This window comes from Cervus elaphus, chromosome 29 (assembly GCF_910594005.1).
Source record: "Cervus elaphus chromosome 29, mCerEla1.1, whole genome shotgun sequence".
Classification (NCBI taxonomy): Eukaryota; Metazoa; Chordata; class Mammalia; order Artiodactyla; family Cervidae; genus Cervus; species Cervus elaphus.
Window position 1 is genome coordinate 55,260,304 of NC_057843.1, and position 23,117 is coordinate 55,283,420.

At 42.2% G+C, this 23,117-nt stretch overlaps 1 protein-coding gene across 1 annotated transcript in view; it reads left to right on the forward strand.

The window, feature by feature from the left end:
* The window catches only part of LOC122685909 (spermatogenesis-associated protein 31D4-like), a 76,187-nt gene extending 65,598 nt beyond the window's left edge, over positions 1-10,589 (forward strand). Inside the window, exons 3-5 of the mRNA XM_043890952.1 lie at positions 5,403-5,448; positions 6,021-6,081; positions 6,359-10,589. Coding sequence (XP_043746887.1) covers positions 5,403-5,448; positions 6,021-6,081; positions 6,359-10,589 — 4,338 coding nt within the window. The remainder of the gene's footprint in view (positions 1-5,402; positions 5,449-6,020; positions 6,082-6,358) is intronic.
* Positions 10,590-23,117: the final 12,528 nt, after the last annotated feature.

Sequence of the window (23,117 nt, forward strand, 5' to 3'; positions counted from 1 at the left end):
AGGAACTCTGTTTTCTGCTCAAATTTGCTATGAACCTAAACTGCTCTAAAAATAAAAGCCTAAAGGAAGAAGAAAAAGAGGATGAGGAGGAAGGGGGTAAAGAACAGAAAGAAGGCCAGGGGAAGGAGGGAAAGGAGGAGGCGGTGACCTCACAAGGCCCATCTCAGTTGGCACCAACTCTGAAATTTTCCCTGCCTCTTCTCGTTTCCCTCCTGGTGGAAGAATTAATTGCTCTCTTATCTGTATTTTTATTATGTTCTTAAAAAAACCCATTTATTTATTTATTTGGCTGTGCTGGGTCTTAGTTGTGACACACAGGATCTTTAGTTGTAGCATGCGAACTCTTAGTTGCAGCATGTGGGATCTAGTTTCCCTGACCAGGGGTAGAACCCGAGCCCCTACATGGTAAGCTCAGAGTCTTAGCCAGCTGACCACCAGGGAAGTACCTCATTGTGTTCTTATTCTAGTTCTTTTGTCATATCACTTTATTATAGTTGTTTTCAGGTCTTACTTACTGAACTCTGACCAGTCTGAGGGCAGAGGCAATGACTCATTTTCTTGATATTTCTACTAGAAATACTACAAGAGTTCAATGAGAGTATGGTGTGTTTATGAATGAAGAACATCTTAAAGCTACTGATTTAAGTGCAGTTTTAAAGGATCCTTCCCTAGAATCTGTTTTTCTTCAGGCTTTTTTGTAACCTAAAGATAACTCCCTCCATCCCTGGGACAGTGACCAGGATGTGAGTGAGAGTTCTGAGGGCACGTGACAATCCTAAACGAATGACTTATGACTACTGAGTCTCCTCCAATAGCAGCACATTATTCTAGTAGAGTTTTTGGAAAATACTCCTCCTTGGGGATAACATAACTATGTGCAGCCTGAAATCTGGGAGCAGGCTTCTGTCTGTGCAGGTCAACTGGGAAGATGTCATTGGGTAGAGAGGAGAAGATCTCACTCTACTGAAAGTCAGCACTGCCACCTCGGGATGGCTACCTGAAATGCTCTAGCGAGAGCTTTATTACAAGGGTTTGGTGTTAGATAATGGCCAAAATGTATGAAATGTGTTCCTGGGAGGAAGAACATTTAAAATTTTTATTTCTTACCATGAGTCATATGAAATAGAATTCTTGAAAGCAGGTTTTGAGAGGACAATATAGTAAACCTATCAAGATACTGGTGCTAAGAATGAAAAGGAAAAGGTACATAAGAGGGGGTAGGGTGCCAAATATAGTTTTCTTTCCAAATTTGGCAACATTTCATGGACAAAGTGAATATTCTCAGTCACATAACCAGCTTTAATTTTAGGACGAGGGAATATTTTTTATTTTTAAGAAGTCACTTATTTCTCCTTTTTAAAACAGAAGCATTGGGAAGGTGAGGAATTTGGTAGTCAGGGCTCTACTACTTACTTGCTGAATGATCTAGGGATGTCACTTCCCCCTCTGAGCTTCAATTTTTTCATTGATAAAATGGCAGAATAGTACCTGTTCTGTTTATATCACAGGATGTTTGTGAAAATCCACTGAGATCACTGAATGCAAAATGTTTTATAACTTAGACGAATTTATAATTGATGTTAGTCTAAGAAGGATAAGTGCTATAAACCTCTTCTATTAAATATCAACAGAGTTTATTTATGGTTGGTACAAAAAGTTAAAAACAAACTTAAAAAACATTGTACATTTAATCCTTTGTTTCTTTAAATTTTGAAGGATTCTGAAAAGGAATCATTAACATTTTGGGAAAAGCCTTTTTACTGAAATTTCTTGTAGGTATAACATAAGGCATACAAATGTATGTAGGAATACCTCGGCAACAGGTGCTCCTTTAGAATAGAAAAGTTCTTCTTTAACCATCTTCTCAAAGAATCATTAATTTGTATCAGAAAACTGAAGAGGGTAGGCATGCAAGGATACTTTCCTAAGAAGCATATGTCTGGGCAGTTACCACCCACAGCATCTGTCCCTTCTCTGATCTATTCCAGAAATTACTTGGCAATTCACAAATGCCATGGGGACCTCACCTGGGCAGTTATGTAAATCTTGACCTGTTGTAGGGCTTTTCCCTAAAATTGTACCATGATGTCCTTAAGGACTAAGACCGGGACTTATAGGTACTTGTGTCTCCTAGTTTCCAGTAGTAAATATTTATTAAACGAAAACTAGACTGAGGCTGCATATGAAGGCGAGGAGGAAGTAGCCCCTCTTTGCAGATTTTATACTCAGGGCAGGTTACCTGTTCCTGCATAATTGAAAGAAGATTCTGCAGGTTTGAAGGTTGTCTCACCCCTTCACAGGAGATCAAGTAACTGTGTTAGGCCATGGGTGTTAAATAAAGGGCATCACAGTTTAAGAAAGATGTGAGAAATCAGGAGACAGTTCAGAGGACAGCTGTTATGAAGATAAAGAGATTAGAAAGGAAGATGTAGAAAGAGGGGAAGGAAATACTGGTATTATTTAAACCTGACAAGAGAAGCCTGAAAAAAACATGGTTAGTTGTTGATTTTCAACATATATGGGGATGCTTAAATAGAACAGAGCTTCTCAACCATTATGTGTATGTGTGTGTGTGGGGTGGGGAAGGCACTCTTAGGAAAAGATTATATTTACAGGGCCCACAAAGATAATCAGGTAATGCTGTCAACACTTGATTCTGCCCTAAGTTTTGATCCTCCTAGGTCCCACCCTGTCACTAGGGGACTTAGAGTGTAACCTGTATCACCATTCTGACAGAATGTTTGTGTCCCACCAAATTCATATGTTGAAATCCTACACCCAATATGATGGCATTAGTAGATGAGGCCTTTGGGAGGTGATTTGATCCTAACAGTGGAGGCTTCATGAATGGAATTAGTGCTCTTCTTATAAAAGAGACCTTACAGAGCTCTCTTACTGTTTCTGAAATGCAAGCTTGCAGGGAGATGACAGCTGTATATGAACCAGGAAGTGGGTCTCACCAGACACAGAATCTGCTGTTGCCTTCATTGTGAACTCTCTAGCTTTCAGAACTATGAGAAATGAGTATGTGTTGTTTAAGCACAAAGTCAAATGTATTTTGTTACGGTTGCCCAAACTGACTGGGACAGGGGTTTGTATACATGTTAGGAAATTGATGTAGAGTGCAGGACTGTCTGTATTTTAGGTAGAGTAAAAAAAAAAAGTAGAGTTAAAATAAAAGATGAAAGACTGAAGTGAAGAAACACTTTATTCTTAGATTTGATACCAATACCGGGTTGGCTTGTCAAAGGGTGTGTGTGTGTGTTTGTGTGTGTGTGTGTGTGTGTGTGTCTAGCATGTCCTAAAAATCTTTATGCAGCTTAAGCTTTACTAACTTCAGAAAAATAACTGCTACAGACTTATCCTCAAGATCATGTGAAAGTTTATTTACATTTATCTTATAGGGACTAGTTTTGTGAATATTGAATGATGAATTATTCATTTTAATTATTTGAGTCACACCCCACTGACTCAAGATGGTAAAGGCTGACTGAAACAAAAAGCAAATTTTCCCATTCAACATTCACAAAACTAGATAAAAGAACTTTTAAGTTCTATATCTGGGTTCCTGTAGCAAAAACATTCTGTAGGAAAGAAGGATTTAAGGACATATATGATCCTGAGGCTTCCCTGGTAGCTCAGTTGGTAAAGAATCCACCTGCAATGCAGGAGACCCTGGTTTGATTCCTGGGTAGGGAAGATCTGCTGCAGAAGGGATAGGCTACCCACTCCAGTATTCTTGGGTTTCCCTGGTAGCTCAGTTGGTAAAGAATCCACCTGCAATGCAGGAGACCCTGGTTTGATTCCTGGGTCGGGAAGACCTGCTGCAGAAGGGATAGGCTACCCACTCCAGTATTCTTGGGTTTCCCTGGTGGCTCAGCTCGTAAAGAATCCGTCTGCAATGTGGGAGACCTGGGTTTGATCCCTGGGTTGGGAAGATCTGTTGGAGAAGGGAAAGGCTACCCACTCCAGTATTCTGGCCTGGAGAATTGCATGGACTGTCACAAAGACTTGGACACAACTGAGTGACATTTATTATTATTATTATGATCCTGAGTATAAATGTGTACAAGCAAAAATTCCAGACAGTATTTTAAGGCAGTGGAACTGGTGAGACCCAAGTCAAGTTTCTCAAACAGTAAAGGGAACCTAGGTAATATCTGGGTTATGGATGGGAAAGGCAGAAAATTTCATTAATGTGAATATATGAAGCCATGAAAGGATGAAGTTGGAAAATACAATGGCAGGGTAGGGCAGAGGGACCTGGAAGGCCCAGGAGGGGTGGGGTTGTCTGCTAGGCTGGTGGATGGGGGAGGGGCTGTGGATGCATTCTCTTCATGTTGTCCCCTCCCCCACCCTCAGAAGCCCTTTGTGACTCTTCAGTTCTCAGTGATGCAGGCCTGGGACTATAGTCAAGTGACTGCACTTCCAGCGCTCAGTAATCTCAGGCAGCCTTGTGATTCAGACAATGGAATTCAGAAAATGGAATGTTCTCTCATTTTTGAATAGCCCCACTGACCCATGTCTGAGCTTTGGCTCCACCTCCTTCGATATTGACTCTGACCTCCTTTTCCTGTGTGGGTTGGGGTTGCTCCTTCTGTTCCTGTGGTACCTGGTGGGGCTTCCATGTTTACCAACCTTCTGTAAAATCAAAGGCATCCAAAAGGTAAGGAAGTAACCCTGGGTGCACCCCCAACAGAGATTCTTTATTGCTGTTTCCATTTCTATTCCACATTTTAAGATGAGTTTGGTTGGTCAGAGAGACACCTAAGACAGGAATTTCAAGGAGAGGATAAAACTAGGCAGGGCCAGTGGTTCAGGGAGTACTAAGGCTTTCATTTGAAGCCCACAGACCAGCTGAATGTTTGGAGGATTCCAGGAGAAAATCCCAAACAGTAATTCTGTGGCCCTGGGCTGGGTTATTTAGAGAGTTTTGGATCTCTGCAGGAGAACAGAGTTCCCCATTGCTTGATCATGAGTTACCTTCTCACGTCAGGCATCACTTGACCAAGTCTTCCTTTGTGCTGAGCTGGTCAGGGCAGCAGTGCTGAGCCTCTGAGAGCCTCCAACGCAGAGGCTGGAGGCTGAGTTTTCAGGACCCAAGGTCCTATTTGAGGGACACAGACGTCGACTGTTAGCCTCAGAAGCTATGCCCTCCCTGGGCAGGTGACTTCTGACTGAGACGATCAAGGGAGGACTTCAGAGGCAAAAGTCTTTCTTTGGGTTTTTTTAAGGAAAAAAAAAGTTGAAAACATTTTAAACCTTTAAAATTGACAAAAGGAAGGAACACAAAGATCTATTAAGTAGAGTCATATTATTCCTGGATAATGAATATCTGAGTTTCCTAGAGAGGACTGAGAGAAATGGGCCCCAGCCCTTCATTCTTTTCTTTCTGTTCTCAGCATCAGGGCAGAACCAGGAGGAGAAGGAAAGGCGGCACACTGGCAGGTAAGGTCCTGCCTGTTTCAGCGGATCTCTCCAAGGGTGACCCTTCCTGCCTTTTCCCTGAGATCCCAGGTCCCTGATCTCTGATGACGTCAGTGGCTAGATACCGTTTCTCTCAGAAACCAGAGGTATCTGGGGAGAGGCTCATGGGGAGGCAGTCCAAGCCTGAGACACTTCTTGTATTCCCTGTTTTTCTCATGGCTCGGCATGAAGCCGTGATGGACCTGGGCAATGGGTGTTTCCCCACAGGTGGCCATGTGAGATGTCAAGAGTCAGAACTTCTGTGTCCTGACTTTGTGTAAGTCCTCTGACTTCCTGGATGATCAGACTGCTCTCTGAGGCCACACTGCTGTCTGTGTTTCACATGGTGGTTTTGAGCATCACATGAGATATAAGGCATGTGAAGGTACTCAACAAGTGAAGCAACATACATATAAAATAATTGACCATTTGATCTCATCTATTAATTCTTGGGTCTTTCATAGTCTAATATCCCACGGGTTTCCCATAAGGGAACTCTTATATTATACCTATGCTACCTTCCTTACATGTAACCCACTCTCCTGGTTTCTCAGGTTGGAGATTTCACCAGATAGAAACAGATGAAAAAACGAAGCTGATTTCTATTCTGAAAAGGTGACTAGTCTTTCCCCTTCTTTCCTGATCCTCCGCTTAGCATGTTCTCTGCAATTCCTGGGATTCAGGGCAACCTACTGTAGTCACGGGAGGGGGTAGCATAGGAATGAGTATGTGATGAAGACCTTAAGGTGAGGGTTATTGAGCATGTTGTGAAGTCATGGATGTGGGGCAATGTAAAGGGGCAGCAGGCTCCAGCCCACCCCTGCCAGGCCAGCAGGTCCCCCTTTCCTTATTCTGGTCCTGGTTGCATCTTTGTACTTCCTGTCTCCTGCAGCCCCCTGGGCCGGCATGATGATACCATCCGCTTTCGTCAGCTCTTATGTCCAGATCCCTTCTGTGAGGTGTGTAACAATGCAACTGCTGAGGTCAAGCTGCTGTTCCCGGAGGCCCTGGAAGATTCTGCTTCCTCTATGTCCCCTTTGGCTTCCGCAGCTCCTGTGGCCGATTCATCATTGACTCTGTCCCCTGCCTTCTCAGCAGTCTCTCCAGGAGATCTACTACCAGCCTCTCTGCCTGAGCCTTCCCCATTGCCCCCCTCCATTCTTCCACCTAGCTCCATGACCCCCTTAGCTGACTTTTTTTCACCCTTACCACTGGGTCACACTCTGGCATTAGAGCCTTTTACGTCCTTGGATTCTGAATTCCCAGTAGATTATTCCTCACCCCAACCCCTTGCCTTTTCCCCTCTCCTACCACATGGCATGCAGACAGCAGACCCTGTTCTCTCACCAGAGGCCACTTTGTCTCTGAATACCATCCTTTCCCTTGACCCCACCCTTTCCCATGATATCAACCGCTTATCAGATTTGTCCCAAGCAATGAATCCCACTGATTCTTTTGCACCACCAACCCTGTCTGTTTTACCACAGCCAGACTGCACTTTAACTGTCACTCAGTCTAAATCAATTGCCATCTTACTGACACCTGTTCCTGAGAATTTGCCTACAGAAAGCCCTGGCATGCTGTCCACTTATGTCCCAAAACTCACAGGCATTGATCATTCAAGACTGTCAATTTCGGACTTCTCCTGGTGGCAAGCTCATGCCAAAGACTTAATCCCTTCCACGTTGGCACAATGTGATTTCAATCAAGAGTTTCTTGCCCTCCACTCTTCAGAGGCCTCTTTTGGGGGAGACCCTGCAGCCAACCTCATAGAGCCTGGTAATTTCTTAAGTCTCAGCCCTGATGTCCTGGCACTCCTGGAGAGACAAGTACAAAAGAGGAGTGATTTCCTGATGTGGAAAGAAAAGGAAAAGAGAAAAGATTCTTTTCCAGAACAATTGAGGCCAGACTATCAACTAAATTCCTCAGGGATAATGTTAGAGTCAGTTGCTGATAAGCCTGTGCATCAACAACCTCCATATCCTAAGACCTTGAAGGACCAATTACAGCAAAAACCTACCCAGCTCTTCTGGGGTCTCCCATCTCTACACAGCGAGTCTTTGCCCTCTGCTGTTCATGTCTCCAGTGACAGTTCCTCAAACTTTATTTTCAATAGAAACTCAAATGCCTCTACAGGCCAAGAATCCCCAGGACTTCCCCATCCCCGACCTCTGTCCTTGCCTGAGATTCAGCCTGAACCCTTGCCTCAAACCCTGCCTCAATCTCAGCCCCTACCTCTCACTCAGGTTCAGTCCCAAGCTGATCCAAAATCCCCACTCCTGGTCACACCACCTGGCCCTCTACCCCAGATTAGGATCTGTGGAGTGTATTTCCATAGACCTCAGAATGAATCAGAATCTCTCGCCAGAAGTGAAATTCAACAGCTGGAATGGAACGTGTTGCAGAAACAACAGGAAAGTTTGTGGGGTTTACCCTCTGTGATCCAAAGATCTCGGGAAGACTTTTGTCCTTTAGCTCCTAACACTTCTCACCACCAGCACCCTCAGGCCCATGTTTCAGTCTCCGTCCTTCCTGGGGAGTTTGCTCTCAGCAATGAACTTCGGAAGAAACTAGAGCATCACCTTCGAAAGAGGCTCATTCAACACCGGTGGGGCCTGCCCCGGAGAATCAGAGAGTCTGTGTCACTGATGTTGCCTCCAACTGGTTTTTCAGAGGCATCTAAGTCAGAGAGCAGCGATGGAATCTCACTGATCTCTGTGTTTAAGGGTCAGAGTAGCAAACAAGTAAATGTTGAATTGAGTCAACCTGGAAGCTTCCAAGAGAGAAGCTCGGACATGCTCCAGCTAGGGAAAGATGTGGGGAAAGATCAGGAACATAGCCAAGAGAATGGTCAGAAAGATCACCTGTTAAAAGACCCAAACAGCTCTTCTGATAAGGATCTGGGGTATGGCTCTGAGAAAAACATGAGCAGTCAGATAGTGAGTTTCTCAGAGAAAAATTTAAGGGTGTCAGCAGAGAGTCTACAACTTGAAAATGTCCTAAAAGTACATTTGAGTAAGAAGTTTGAGGAAATAAATGAGGGTCGACTCCCTGGGACTGTGCATAGTTCATGGCATGCCGTCAAGCAAACATTGATTCTTTCTGTGAAATCCCACACTGAAATAAAAGAGAGAAGCTTGCCATCACCAGTGGGTGAGTCCTACTCCCTGAATACCTTCCAGGACCTGACTTTTGTTGATCCCAGCGCACAGCAGATGCTGGAAGCACATATTAAAAGGTTTCGTATGAGGATGCTGTGGGGCCTTCCTTCCAAGGTCCTTGAATCCATACACATTTTTAAACTGAAAGATGCCTCATCCCAGTCCTTGTCCCATGCCAGCTTTCCCTCCTCAACCAATGCGATTTCTGAGGCAGACTCCAAATCTGGGAGCTCCAAGTCCTTTAGAAGAAGCTCTAAATCTTTCCATGGAGACGAAGTTGGAACAACCAATTCAGCCCCTGTCCTGGGTTACTCTCTCCCTGCCACCTCACCTGTGGAGAAAGGAGGAAAGAGGGTCCTAAGACAAACACACTCTTCTGTCAACTATGGGCTTGCAGAGGATGTTCAGAAAATTAAGGATCCCAGACAGATTCGTCGGCCTGTCTCACTCTGCATCACAGGGAGAGGAAGTCATAGACAGACACAACTAGCTGATAGATATCCCCGAAAGCCTCTTGCAAAGCAAGTTGGAGCCAGATATGAGCCAAAGTATAAGAGTGTGAGTTCCAGTGATAAAGGAAAAATGCAACAGGGCAAAAAGGTGGAGAAGTCAGAACCTGTTTCTATGACCAAATTGTCTAGGGAGATATTCAGGGCTGAGGAGCTTGACACTCTTCAATTAAAAACTAATGACATGTTGACAACCAACAAGTCAGGGAGCTCCCAAATAACAAATGTGAATGAGAATAAAGTAGAAACTACTGTGACCACTGAAAGCCTCCGACCCAAACTACCAGTTCCCCAAGATCCTAAATGCTTATCCCTTAAAGAACAACTGTTTGATGAGTTAAAGTTTAGATTGGAGAAGAGGGAGCATAGCCAAGCTCAAGGCCAACCCACGGACATGTCCCTTGCTTCGGATAACTTGACTCACAAGGCCTCACTGACTCCTGCCCCGGGTGTCCCAGGTGGGGACACAGGAGAGTCCCAGGTGCTGCATGTTCATGTGGAGGACAGAGGAATCAGGATGGAACAACAGCAGGAACCTTGGGTCCCTAAGCATGGCTTCCAGAGGGGCCAGGATAAGAATTTCCCACCAACTGTGAAGACAGTGAGCTCCCCAGGGTGCAGAGCAGAAGAGCTAGGTGGAGGGGATGCAGGGCTGGGGACATCCCAGCCTAGGAAGAAGAGTTTCCCTCCTCAGGAGACAGTTCTAGAGGAGATGCTTGTGAGCAAGTCTTCCCAGACCCTTTCAAAGAAAGGACAGCCTCTTCCTGAAGGCCATATCAGAAAAAGAATGAAGCACTTTTTGCAGTGGCTGTATCCTGGGGAAAAATGCAAAAGGCAAGAAGATCCCCAGGAAAAGGGAAGCCCTATACCAAGCGCACAGAGCAGAGGCTTAGCTAAAAGCAGAGCTGCTGTTACTGGATCAACAGAGGCTCAGAAAATCGTGACAGACATCGGGAAGTTCCTAGAGGAGAAACTGGGCTATCGGCATGCATTAGATGCCACCAGCTCTCAAGAGGACCCCCCTTCCCCGGTGCACTTTGAGCAATCTCAACAAAAGGCTGGAGTACAGGTCCACCCAGAGCCTGTCCGGGGACATCCTTTCAACTCCAAGGCTCCCTCTAAAGTGACAAATACCAAGTCCTGCCACCAAGAAGCGATCTTGGCTGGCCAGAGCTATCCTCCAAGTACAAGACAGATCAGAAGCAAGAAAAGACAGCCCCAGAAAGCTGTGGCATTTAAGGACCAGCAAGTGTGTCAGAAACATCCCCTACCAGGGCCCCACAGGGAGCCTGGGCCCTACCCAAGCCCCACCCACAGGTGTCAAGCTGGCCAGGCCCATCCAGCTGCGCCCGCCACTGCTGAAGGCACTGTGTTCAGAGATCTGTCTCTACTGTTTAGACAGAAAACACTTCTCCAGAATTTCCAAGGAGGAAAACTTCCCATCCGAAAATAATTCCTTCCTTGTGGAGAATGTTGATCCTCCCCAATAAATGTTTCTCTAATAGTAAGATGTCTTTTCTGTGTACTGTGTTGAGGGCACGGGTTTGGGTAACTCAGGGATTATATGTAAGGGAAGAATATAGTTTAGCTCTTACTTACTGCTTCCTTTGGCTTTGGCTCAAAGGCGACCAGTCCTCTGGAGTTCTTGTTGAGAAATAGATATCATGTGCCCCCCATCCCTGCCCTCTGCAAAAGATCATCTCCTCCTTGATTATGTTTGAGGAGATGGGCTTTGTCTCCTGCCTCTTAGCTTAGCCTTAAATAAAATATATAGCAGCCCACACACTTCCCTCACTGAATGTTTTACATCCTTTAAAGAAGTAGGAAAGACAGGTCTTCTATATCTGAAGAGCCTTAAGGATGGGTTTACTTTCTGAAAATAATCCTGAAGAAGAAATAAATCTTAATTGTTATTGAGAACTCAGTGACCAGAGGCTCCTACACGGGGCTGAATCCCTTGAATGGCAGTGTTTGGGTGTGGATGTTACTGTACTGGATGCTGGGCTGGTTGCCGAAGGGTCCAGGAACAGCATAAAAGCTGCTTAAGAATCTGTTTCAAGTGGGTCGTATTAATGTAATGTGCTGGTCAGGAAAGCATACTTTAAACTTGACATTGAGGTTTCCCTATGAGAAAGACACTTTGGGGAAGTGGTTCCCTTCCTTGGGTATTTTTTTCAGGCTGCTCAATTGATGAAGTTTTTTTTACAGAGCAAAATCACCACTCAGCTGTCAGTGGTAGGAATGTTGACTAGGCAGTCACCTACCTTCCAGGGTAAAATACAGCTGAGAGTAAGGAAAAGATGTCTTAAAGTGAGACATCTTAAAAAATGTCCTTGCTGGTGGAACAAAGGTTAATGCCTCAGTATTCCCATATTGCGATCCTGTCCTGCTCCCCTACTCCTCAATCTGATCCAAGCACCACATCCTTGAGGCTGACCAGAGAACAGCACAGCACACTGATGCTTTATACCAGAAAGGCATGAGGGCATCTTAGAGTACTGAAACAGCATCTCCAAGGACGTCATCAAGATGGCATCCCCCTCTTTGGGGAAGGTGATGAAGGTGATTGTGGCGCTTTCCTTCCATCTGTGTTTGGTGGCAATATACAAGATACTGCCCTTAGTGTGTACAGTTCACCAATCAGGATGAAGGTGCCATCTTTGATATTAATAGCCTTGGAGCCATGGTTGACTTCCCTGGGAATACCTGCAGCTCATGAACCAGAGGTGAGTCCTAGAACTATGCCCTGGGGTTACAGATATTTGGAGTTCACCATGGACCTCCTTTTTCTGGCCAAGGCTGCACACCCACCCACCCTTATAAGGAGGTCTAGAGAGAGAGGGCAACTCCACTTGTACAGACTGGGACTCAAAAATTTGGTGAGTATCCTAGTGAGCACTTAAGATAGTTTTCCCAGAAAGACTTGAAATAAAATAAATGTCCACTACAGCCTTCTCTCAGTACTTCTATCTTATCCAGAGTTATGACATTGATCCTACAATATCTGGAGCTTATGGTCGCAGAAAGAAGGCAGATTATGTGGAGGCCCCGGGAGAGGGACAAAAGGTGGCCTAGGGTGGGGAACATGAAGAGGTGAGGGCAGTGGAGGGCTCTAACCTCCATGTAGATATACCTGCCAATAACTCAGCTTCCCTGTTCCTACAATATCTCATTTCTGCTTCCATCCCGGTGCAGTCACTGCACACTGTAGAGTTTACTACCAGAAACACTTCTGCCATCTGGAATAATTCAGTCTGACATGCCACCCTTTGGGCTCATCCCCCTTATCCTTCCAGCTTATATACCAATTGCTAATTTTTCAGCATCAGGTCATTTTTCCACTTATTCTTCATCTGTTCCTCAAGCTCTTGCTTCTTTTTCTCCCTCTCCAAGGTAGGTTTGATGGTCTATCATGTAAGGGACATTTAAAAAGCTCTACTACAAACAGGCCCCATCCAATCACCTTTAATCCTTCCTGCCTGGCAAAATTAACTCTCTCTGCTTTTTTTTCAGATTCCTATAAGTAGCAGATCACTATTGGATTAAATCTCACAATCAGGTCTACTGATGCCACAATAAATTCAGCCCTCACACTACTTGGAAATAACGCCTCCATTCCTCAAATTCTTGTATCATGCTTACTATCATGTGAACAAAACAAGTGGAGTTTAGCTCAGTTTCCTTAGTCCATTTTCTCTCCAATGCTACTCAAATCTATTTCAAATCTCCTTCACTTTTTTCAAATCTCCACTTGCTCAGCAGTTGTGACAAACCCCATTCACAGAGGAACTAGCAGCCATGAGATGGGAACTTTTCATCAAAAACCTTAAATAAAAACAAACCCCAAAACCCACTCTCCAATTTCTACTTTCCTTCTTCTTTCCTGTTACATGGAAATAAATTTTTCTCCCCCAACCTCAAAGGAATTACACCTCCTGAGATTTTCTTATTGAGACAGCTAAACTCTAGTCTTGATGGACTGATTCAACCCGGCCAGGTATCCTTTTGTTCCCTCCTGTTCTTTAAGAGTTACTCAACATCTTTTATTATTTTCAAAGCTTTTCATTACAAAAATGTTTAAATGTGCACAAAAGCAGAATACTGTAACATCCCATATATCCCTCACCCAACTTTCATAATTATCATTGGCATGTGTGATACATCCCATCTTTTACACTATGATTAAAGTGTAAAAGCCCATTTAAACATCTTCTTATCCACCTCTTAGATATATGCTATATGCCCAACTAAAGCTCTCATAGTTGTTTGATCTTTATCACCTGTGGTAACTCTTATTCACAACAGATGTAAACAGCATTGGTTACAAAAAGGCATTGTGCTTTATACGCTCTGGCAATCAGTTCTGCTCTGCCTTTTAGTCAATGCTGAGGAGTCATTTGAGTGGATCCCTCCTTCAACCCCATAAAAGAAGCAATCTCATAGACCAAATTCAGCACACAATATTGCTGTCCCCTAATCACACAGTAACTATACCATGCAAAAAGTACAGAAGTATTAAACTGTGCATGTTGATAAAGATTTGACATTGCTATTAGTTCAGTTCAACTGAACTGTTGTTGAACTTGCTCAGTTGTGTCCAACTCTTTGCGACCCCATGGACTGTAGCACACCAGGCTTCCCTGTCCATCACCAACTCCCAGAGCTTGCTCAAACTCATGTCCATTGAGTCCATGATGCCATCCAACCATCTCATCCTCTGTCGTCCCCTTCTCCTCCTGCCCTCAATCTTTCACAGCATTAGGGTCTTTTCCAATGAGTCAATTCTTAGCATCAGGTGACCAAAGTACTGGAGTTTCAGCTTCAGCATCAGTCCTTCCATGAATATTCGGGACTAATTTCCTTCAGGATTGACTGGTTTGATCCCTTGTGGGCCAAGAGACTCTCAAGAGTCTTCTCCAACACCACAGTTCAAAAACATCAATTCTTCTGCACTCAGCTTTCTTTATAGTCCAACTCTCACATCCATACATGACTACTGGAAAAACCATAGCTTTGACTAGATGGATCTTTATTGGCAAAGTAACGTCTCTGCTTTTTAATATGCTGTATAGGTTGGTCATAGCTTTTCTTCCAAAGAGCAAGCTTCTTTTAATTTTACGGCTGCAGTCACCATCTGCAGTGATTTTGGAGCCCAAGAAAATAAAGTCTGTCATGGTTTCCATTGCTTCCCCATCTATTTGCCATGAAGTGATGGGACCAGAAGCCATGATCTTTGTTTTTTGAATGTTGAGTTTTAAGCCAACTTTTCACTCTCCTCTTTCACTTAAGAGGCTCTTCAGTTTTTCTTCACTTTCTGCCGTAAGGGTGGTGTCATCTGCCTATCTGAGGTTATTGATATTTCTCCTGGCAATCTTGATTCCAGCTTGCGCTTCATCCAGCCTGGCTGGATGTATTCTGCATTTAAGTTTAAAGCAGGGTGACAGTACACAGCCTTGATGTACTCCTTTCCCAATTAGAAAGCAGTCCATGTTCCATGTGCGGTTCCAACTGTTGCTTTTTGACCTGCATACAGATTTCTCAGGAGGCAGGTAAGGTGGTCTGATAGTCACATCTCTTTAAGGGTTTTCCATAGTTTGTTGTGATCCACACAGTCAAGGTTTTGGTGTAGTCAATAAAGCAGAAAAGTAGATGTTTTTCTGAAACTCTCTTGCTTTTTCAATGATCCAACAGATGTTGGCAATTTGATCTCCATTTCCTTTGGCTTTTCTAAACCAGCTTGCACATCTGGAAGTTCACAGTTCATGTACTGTTGAAGCCTGGCTTAGAGAATTTTGAGCATCACTTTACTAGCCTGTGAGATGAGTGCCATTGTGCAGTAGTTGCAACATTCTTTGGCATTGCCTTTCTTTGGGATTGGAATGAAAACTGACCTTTTCCAGTCCTGTGGCCACTGCTGAGTTTTCCAAGTTTGTTGGCATATTGAGTACAGCACTTTCACAGCATCATCTTTTAGGATCTGAAATAGCTCAACAGGAATTCCATCACCTCCACTAGCTTTGTTCATAGTGATGCTTTCTAGGGCCCAGATGAATTCACATTCCAGGATGTCTGGCTCTAGGTGAGTGATCACACCATCATGGTTATCTGGGTCACGAAGATCTTTTTTGTGTAGTTCTTCTGTGTATGCTTGTCACCTCTTCTTAATATCTTCTGCTTCTGTTAGGTCCATACCATTTCTGTCTTTTTTAATGCCCATCTTTGCATGCAATGTTCCCTTGGTATCTCTAATTTTCCTGAAGACATCTCCAGTCTTTCCCATTCTCTTGTTTCCCTCTATTTCTTTGCATTGATCATTGAGGAATGCTTTCTTATCTCTCCTTGCTATCTTTGGAACTCCGCATTCAGTTGGGTATATCTTTCCTTTTCTCCCTTTGCCTTTAGCTTCTCTTCTTTTGTCAGCTATTTGTTAGGCCTTCTCAGACAACCACTTTGCCTTTTTGCATGTCTTTTTCTTGGGGATGGTCTGATCACTGCCTCATGTACAATGTCACAAACCTCTGTCCATAGTTCTTCAGGCACTCTGTCTATCAGATCTAATCCCTTGAATGTGTCTGTCCCTTCCACTGTATAATCGTTAAGTGATTTGATTTAGGTCATACCTGAAAGGTCTAGTGGTTTTCCCTACTTTCTTCAATTTAAGTCTGAATTTGGCAATAAGGAGTTCATGATCTGAGTTCAAGATCAGCTCCTGATCTTGTTTTTGCTGACTGTATAGCGTTTCTCCACTTTCGGTTGCATAGAATATAATCAATCTGATTTTGGTACTGACCATCTGGTGATGTCCATGTGTAGAGTCTTCTCTTGTGTTGTTGGAAGAGGGTGTTTGCTATGACCAACCAGTGCATTCTCTTGGCAAAATTTTGTTAGCCTTTGCCCTGCTTCATTTTGTATTCCAATGCCATACTTGCCTGTTATTCCAGGTGTTTCTTGACTTCCTACTTTTGCATTCCAGTCCCCTATTATGAAAAGGACATCTTTTTTTTAGTGTTAGTTCTAGGTCTTGTGGGTATTCATAGAACCGTTCAACTTCAGCTTCTTCAGCATTAGTGGTTGGGGCATAGACTTGGATTACTGTGATACTGAATGGTTTGCCTTGGAAATGAACAGAGATCATTCTGTTGTTTTTGAGACTGCACCCAAGTACTGCATTTTGGACTCTTTTGTTGACCATGAGGGCTACTCCATTTCTTCTAAGGGATTCTTGCCCACAGTAGTAGATATAATGTTCATCTGAATTAAATTCACCCACTCCAGTCCATTTTAGTTCACTGATTCCTAAAATGTCGATGTTCACTCTTGCCATCTCCTGTTTGACTACTTCCAATTTACCTTGATTCATGGACCTAACATTCCAGGTTCCTATGCAATACTGTTCTCTACAGCATTGGACTTTATTTCTATCACCAGTCACATCCACAACTGAGTTTTTGCTTAGGCTCTATCTCTTCATTCTTTCTGGAGTCATTTCTCCATTCTTCTCCAGTAGCATATGGGGCACCTACCGACCTGGGGTGTTAATCTTTCATGTCATATCTTTTTGCCTTATCATACTGTTCATGCACTTTCAAATACATACAAGAAAATATTTTTCTTGTCACACAGTTAAAATGTTATGTTATGATTAAACATAGTAGATCAAAGTATATTTGATATTATTATAATACCTCTTCCCTCAAATGGCATTAAAAGAGTAGATGAAAAGAGGCTCAACATCACTAGCCATCAGAGAAATGAAAACCAAAGTTGCTATGAGATAACATTTCACACACACAGGAACGGCTAGAATCAAAAAGTCATATTCAAACAAGTGTTGGTGAGAATTCAAAAAAACTTGAACCCTGATACACTGCTTCTCAGAATGAAAACTGGTGCAAATGTTTTGGAAAACAGTCTGGCAGTGCCTCAGAATATTAAACATAGAGTTACCATGAAGGAAGTGAAAGTGAAAATTGCTCAGTTATGTCAGACTCAGAATATTAAACATAGAGTTACCATGAAGGAAGTGAAAGTGAAAATGGCTCAGTTATGTCAGACTCTTTGTGACCCCATGGACTATACAGTCCATGGAATTCTCCAGGCCAGAATACTGGAGTGGGTAGCCTTTCCCTTCTCTAGCAGATCTTCCTAACCCAGGGATCAAACCCAAGTCTCCCACACTGCAGGTGGATTCTTTACCAGCTGAGCCATCAGGGAAGCCCAGACTTACCATATGACCCAGCAATTCCACTTCTAGGTATAATATATACTCAAGAGAAATGAAAATATATGTCTGCAAAAAACCTGTAAACAAATGTCTATAGCAATCATATTCATAAAAGTTAATGGTAGAAATAACCCGAATGTCCATCAACTGATGAATAGGTAAATCAAATATGTTCTATCTATGCAATTAATATTATTTTGGCATAAAAAGCCACAAACTGAAATATGTTTCAACATGACTGAACTGTGAAAACATTATGCTAATGAAAGAAGCCAGTCACAAAATGACTACATATGACTCCATTCATATGAAACAACCAGATTAGGGAAACCTAAAGAACAGAACGTAGATTAGTGGTTGCTTATAGCTGCAAGATGGGGGAAGGGGGTTATGAGGCTAAAGGTTATGAGGTTCTTTTCAAAGTCATGAAAATATTTTAAAAATTGACTGTAGTAATGCACATATCTGAGTATAATAAAAATCATGGAATTACACACTTTAAATGAGCGAACTGTATGGTGTGCTCTAGTGTGTGCTTAGTCACTCAGTCATGTCCAGCTCTTTGTGACCCCATGGACTGTAGCCCTGCCAAGCTCCTCTGTTCACGGGGATTCTCCAGGCAAGAATACTGGAGTGGGTTGCCATGCCCTCCTCCAGGGAATCTTCCTAACCCAGGGATCGAATCCAGGTCTCCCACATTGTGGGCAGATTGTATACCATCTGAGCCACGGGGAAACCCAAGCATACTGGAGTGGGTAGTCTACCCCTTATCTAGGAGAACTTCCTGATTCAGGAATCAAATTGGGGTTTCCTGCATTGGAGGCGGATTCATTACCAGCTGAGCTACCCGGGAAGCCCTAATTGTATGGTATGAGAACCATGTTTCAATAAACTGTAGAAGCAAAGGATTCCAAAGAAATGCTTGAGGATGACAAGAAGGAGAGAGGATCTGACAATAGACATCAACACATTTTTGGAAGATGGAAATCTGGTAGAGGGATGGTAACTGACAAGCAGAAGAGGCAAAGTGCTGGCAAACCAATTCACACCAGAAAACCCTGGAAAATGAATGACCTGGTGGCACCAGATAAGAAAAAAATCAGTGGATCCATGCTGTAAATATGTTGACCTTTTTTTTTGTTCTGCATTGGGTATAATTAAAATTTTTGTGGGGGGTGGTACTCTTCTTAATATTTTGTAAAATCCTGTTGAAATGTGCAGAGGATCCCAGATGTCTTGCTGGTGACAGAGCCTGAGATAACTTTTATGCTTGCATTGTATACTTCTGGGGTCTGAAGATGATGATGGTGGTAGCTGCAGGAATCAAAGCTAGAAATCTCAACAGTTAGGTAAAATCCAGGACAGCGGGCAATGTTCTGTTATTTAAGTGTATTTATTTGAAAATAATTAAACTTGTGGAAAAGTTGCATGGATGGTAAAACCATGTACCCTTTATTCAGACTTACCTACTAACATTTTGACCCATTTGAGATCCCTCCCTTTCTGTCTCTTTGACTCTGCTTTTGTCTTTTTCCCTCCCTTCCTCTCCTTTCTGTTTATATATGAATATACATATATACACTTATATGAAAAATATGCATATATTTCTGAAAATTTGAGAATATACTTTATGTATTATGCACCTTCTTATTGACTATTTCATTGTGCATTTAAGAAAAAAAGATTCTCTTACATATAGTACAATTATTTATCCTCTTCAGTAAATGTAACAATGATTTAACAATGGCATAAAACTTTTAACTGATCTATTAATATTTCATTTTTTTCAATTTATTGAGTAACGTCCTTTGTAATTTGTTTTTAAACCTTCATTAAAGGATTCAGTGTAAAATCACAGATTGCATTCAGTTGTCTTGTGTCTTTAGTCTCCTTTAATCAGGATTAGTATTTTTTAGTCTTCCTTTTTCATGACAAGGCCATTTTTTGAAGAATATATTTGATGTGTCATCTTTACACCCTCTTTTTTTTTTGGTGGAGCTTATCTTGATCAGACTTTAGAGAATGTTTTTACAGTTGGGAATCCTAGGGACCCCAGGGACAGTCAGGACCAGCCTTCCTCTGGGAAAAAAAAAAAGAAAAAAAAAACCAAAACCAAAATGGCCCCAGAGATACAAAGATATGTGGAGGGATCTTCTGAACAAATATACCTCCTGTGGTCAAGGAAGGCAGGTATGTGCAATGGAGTGGGCTTGAAGTGCATCTTCCTTTTGGGTAGAAGCAATGGTGGCACTGTGGATGCAGGAGAAGACAGGCGAAGGAAGGAGCTGCCATTGCTGGCAAACCCTCCTTAGAGGGGAGGGAAAGAATTAGGTATCTGGGGTCAAGACTGATTCATCAGACTCAACGAGGGAATGCAGGCAAGCAAAGTAAGGAAATGACACAGGGCTTAATTTCAGCAGTTTATAATCTAAGGAAGCTATAAGGGGTACAACTAGTAAATGACTAATAACTACCATAAGGAGATGAAATAAATACATATACACCATCAACAAAAGTGACGTTATTGTCTACAAAGGTATGGACATGCCAATAGAAATTTTAGTGAAAAGAAAGTAGATGAGAAAAAATTCATAAAAATTTTCATGGAAGAAGTAACTATTGATGTGAATCAAAAAAGTCAAAAAGTATCACTAAATATAATTGTGTTCATTAGAAGTTATGCTAAAGAGAAGCCCACTCCTTAAATCAGAGTGTATTTGGTCCTGCAGGTTCTGTAAAATAAATAAAAAATTTTAAATGTTGTGAGAGGAGAAGAAGGGATTTGTCAGATGAAAGAGGGAGCAGCAGGAAGACACTCTATGGGAGGAGGGGGCTAGGTTTGAGAACCTTAAGGGGCTGAATAGCTTAAGAGGGATTTTGGGGAAAAAGAATTACCCAAGATTTCTAAGTTGTTTGCTATAGGGTCATGAGTATGCCATGCCCTTGTTTCTTTTCTTGTCACGCTTCCTGTTTATTAATATAGGCCACTCTGCACACTTGTGCTTTTTGGTGAATTCTTTTGAGGAGATACAGGGGGAGCGGGTGACATATATTTGTCCTGAGTATATTTCTGGCTCCATGCAGGTAAAGACACATTATGTATGAGGGGAAGCTGTAGCTGAAGGCAGAGTAGACCTTGGAGGTGTAAATCCCTTGGCACAGCAGAGTTTTATATATTATGTGGGATCCAAAGGGTGACCACTAGGCAATAAGAGGGTCTCAGGTAATATCTAGGTAACAGGTGGAATAAATAGGAATTTTCACTAAAGTAAATATATGGTATGTGAATGTGTGGTTTGGAAGGTAGATCAGAAGTATCTAAACGGCCCTGGAGGGATGGATGGATCTGCTGGGTTGGGTGGTGGGGGAAGGACTGTGGTTTCATCTTTCTTGTGTTGTCCCCTCCCCCACCCTCAAGAACCTTTGGTTTATGCTAAACCTCTGTGATGTGGGTCTAGAACTCTAGTCTAGAATGTGCACTTTCAATGCCCAGATGCCTGAGGCAGCAATGCACTTCTGATGATTTGGGTCATCTTCTTTGTCTGAGGAACCTTACTGCACCATGGCTGAAGTCCAGCTCAACTTCCTAAGTTTTCCCATCCTTACCTTTGTGTGTTGGGTGGGGCTCCTTCTTCTGTCACTGTGCTACCTAAAGGGGAACTCAAGTTTCTCAATATTTTGGAAACAGGAAGACATCGATCAGGTCAGTAAGCCAGAGTCCCTCAAAGATATTAAATCTTTCTTTTCAAATGGATGCATTCAGTGCTATCAGTTTCCCTCCAGGTACTGTTTCTTTTGTATCTCACAAACTTTGACAAGTTGTGTTTTAATTTTCATTTAGTTAAAAAATTTTTCTTTTTCCTCCTGAGATTTCTTCCTTGACCCATTTGTTAGTAGCATGCTGTTTACTCTGCAAACATTTTGGCATTTTGGCCTTTCTATCTTTCTGTAAATGATTTCTAGTTTAATTTTATTATCATCTAAAAATACATTTTGTAGGATTTCTAGTTTGCATTTGTTAAGATGCATTTCCTGGTCCAGAATGTGGTCTATTTTGGTCAATGTTCCACGTGTGCTTGAGAAGAATGTGTATTCTGTTGTTGGATGAAGTATTCTATAAATGTCAATTAGATCAACTGACTGATGGTGCTGTTTAGGTCAACTCTACCCTTACTGATTTTCTGCCTGCTGAATCTGTCCATTTCTGATAGAGGGGAGCTGAAGTCCACCAAAATAGCAGTAGATTCATCTAACTGTCCTTACAGTTGGGCCAGTTTTTGCTTCACATATGGTGACAGTCTGTTGTTAGACTGTATACATGTTAAGGATTGTTGTGTCTTCTTAGAGAACTGACCCTTTTGTTGTTACGTACTGTCCCTCTTTATCCCTCATAACTCTCCTTGTTCTGAAGTCTGCTTTGTGAAATTAATATAGCTCCTCCTGCTTCTTTCATCAGTGTTAGCGTGGTACAGTATCTTTATTTTTAAAGTGGGTGTTTGGTAGGCAACATATAATTGGATCTCATTTTACCCACTGACAATCTAGCTTTTAACTGGATGTATTTAGACCAGTTACATTTAGCAATTTTCTATATAGTTGGATTAATATCCACCATGTCTGTAACTGTTTAGTATTTATTGTAAGTATTCTTCTCTTCTTCCCCTCTTTTTCTGCCTTTTCTGGTTTCAAACAAGTACTTTATAAGATTCCATCTCTCTCTTCTCTTAGCATATCAAGTATTCTACAAAAAAATTTTAGTAGTTGCCATAGAATTTGCAATATATTCAATACATTAACAACTAATGTATTGACAACTAATACATTGACAACTCAAATCTACTTTCATATAAACACTATACCACTTCATAAGTAGTACAGGTTCTGTTATAACAGAGTTCCCAATTCCTCCCTCCTATCCCTTGTAACACTGATGTCATTTACTTCACCTATCCATATACTATGATCACTCAATACATTATCAGTAGTATCATTAGGTCAATTGAGAATAAGAAAAATAAAAGTGTTTTTTTTTTCCTTTTACCATCATTGATTCCTTTTCCTCTCTTTCTTTATGAAAACTTGAGATGTTATTTGTATTCTTTCTATAGAACTTCTTTTAACATTTATTTCAGGGAAGATCTGCTGTTGCTGACTATCTCAATTTTTGTTTGTCTTGAGACAGTGTTTATTTCTCCTTTACTTTTGAAGGATAATTTCCACTAGATAAAAAGTTCTGGAGTGATTTTTTTCTTTCAATACTTTAAATATTTCAGTCAATTTTCTTTTTGCTTGCATGGTTTATGATCAAAAGTGAAAGTCACTCAGTCAACTCTTTGTGTCCAACTCTTTGAGACCCATGGACTATATAGTCCATGGGATTCTCCAGGCCAGAATACTGGAGTGGGTAGCCTTTCCCTTCTCCAGGGGATCTTCCCAACCCAGGGATCAAACCCAGGTCTCCTGCATTGCAGGTGGATTCTTTACCAACAGAGCCACAAGGAAAGCCCAAGAATACTGGAGTGGGTAGCATAGTCTTTCTCCAGCAGATCTTTCCGACCCAGGAATCAAACCGGAGTCTCCTGCATTGCAGGTGGATTCTTTACCAACTGAACTATCAGGGAAGCTCTGGTTTATTATGAGAAGCCCATAATTCTCATCCTTGTTCCTCTAGAGGTACGGCATTATTTTCTTCTGTTTTCTCTCAAGATTTTATCTTTCAGGTTCCTGCAGTTTTAATAAAATATGTCCAGGTTTAGA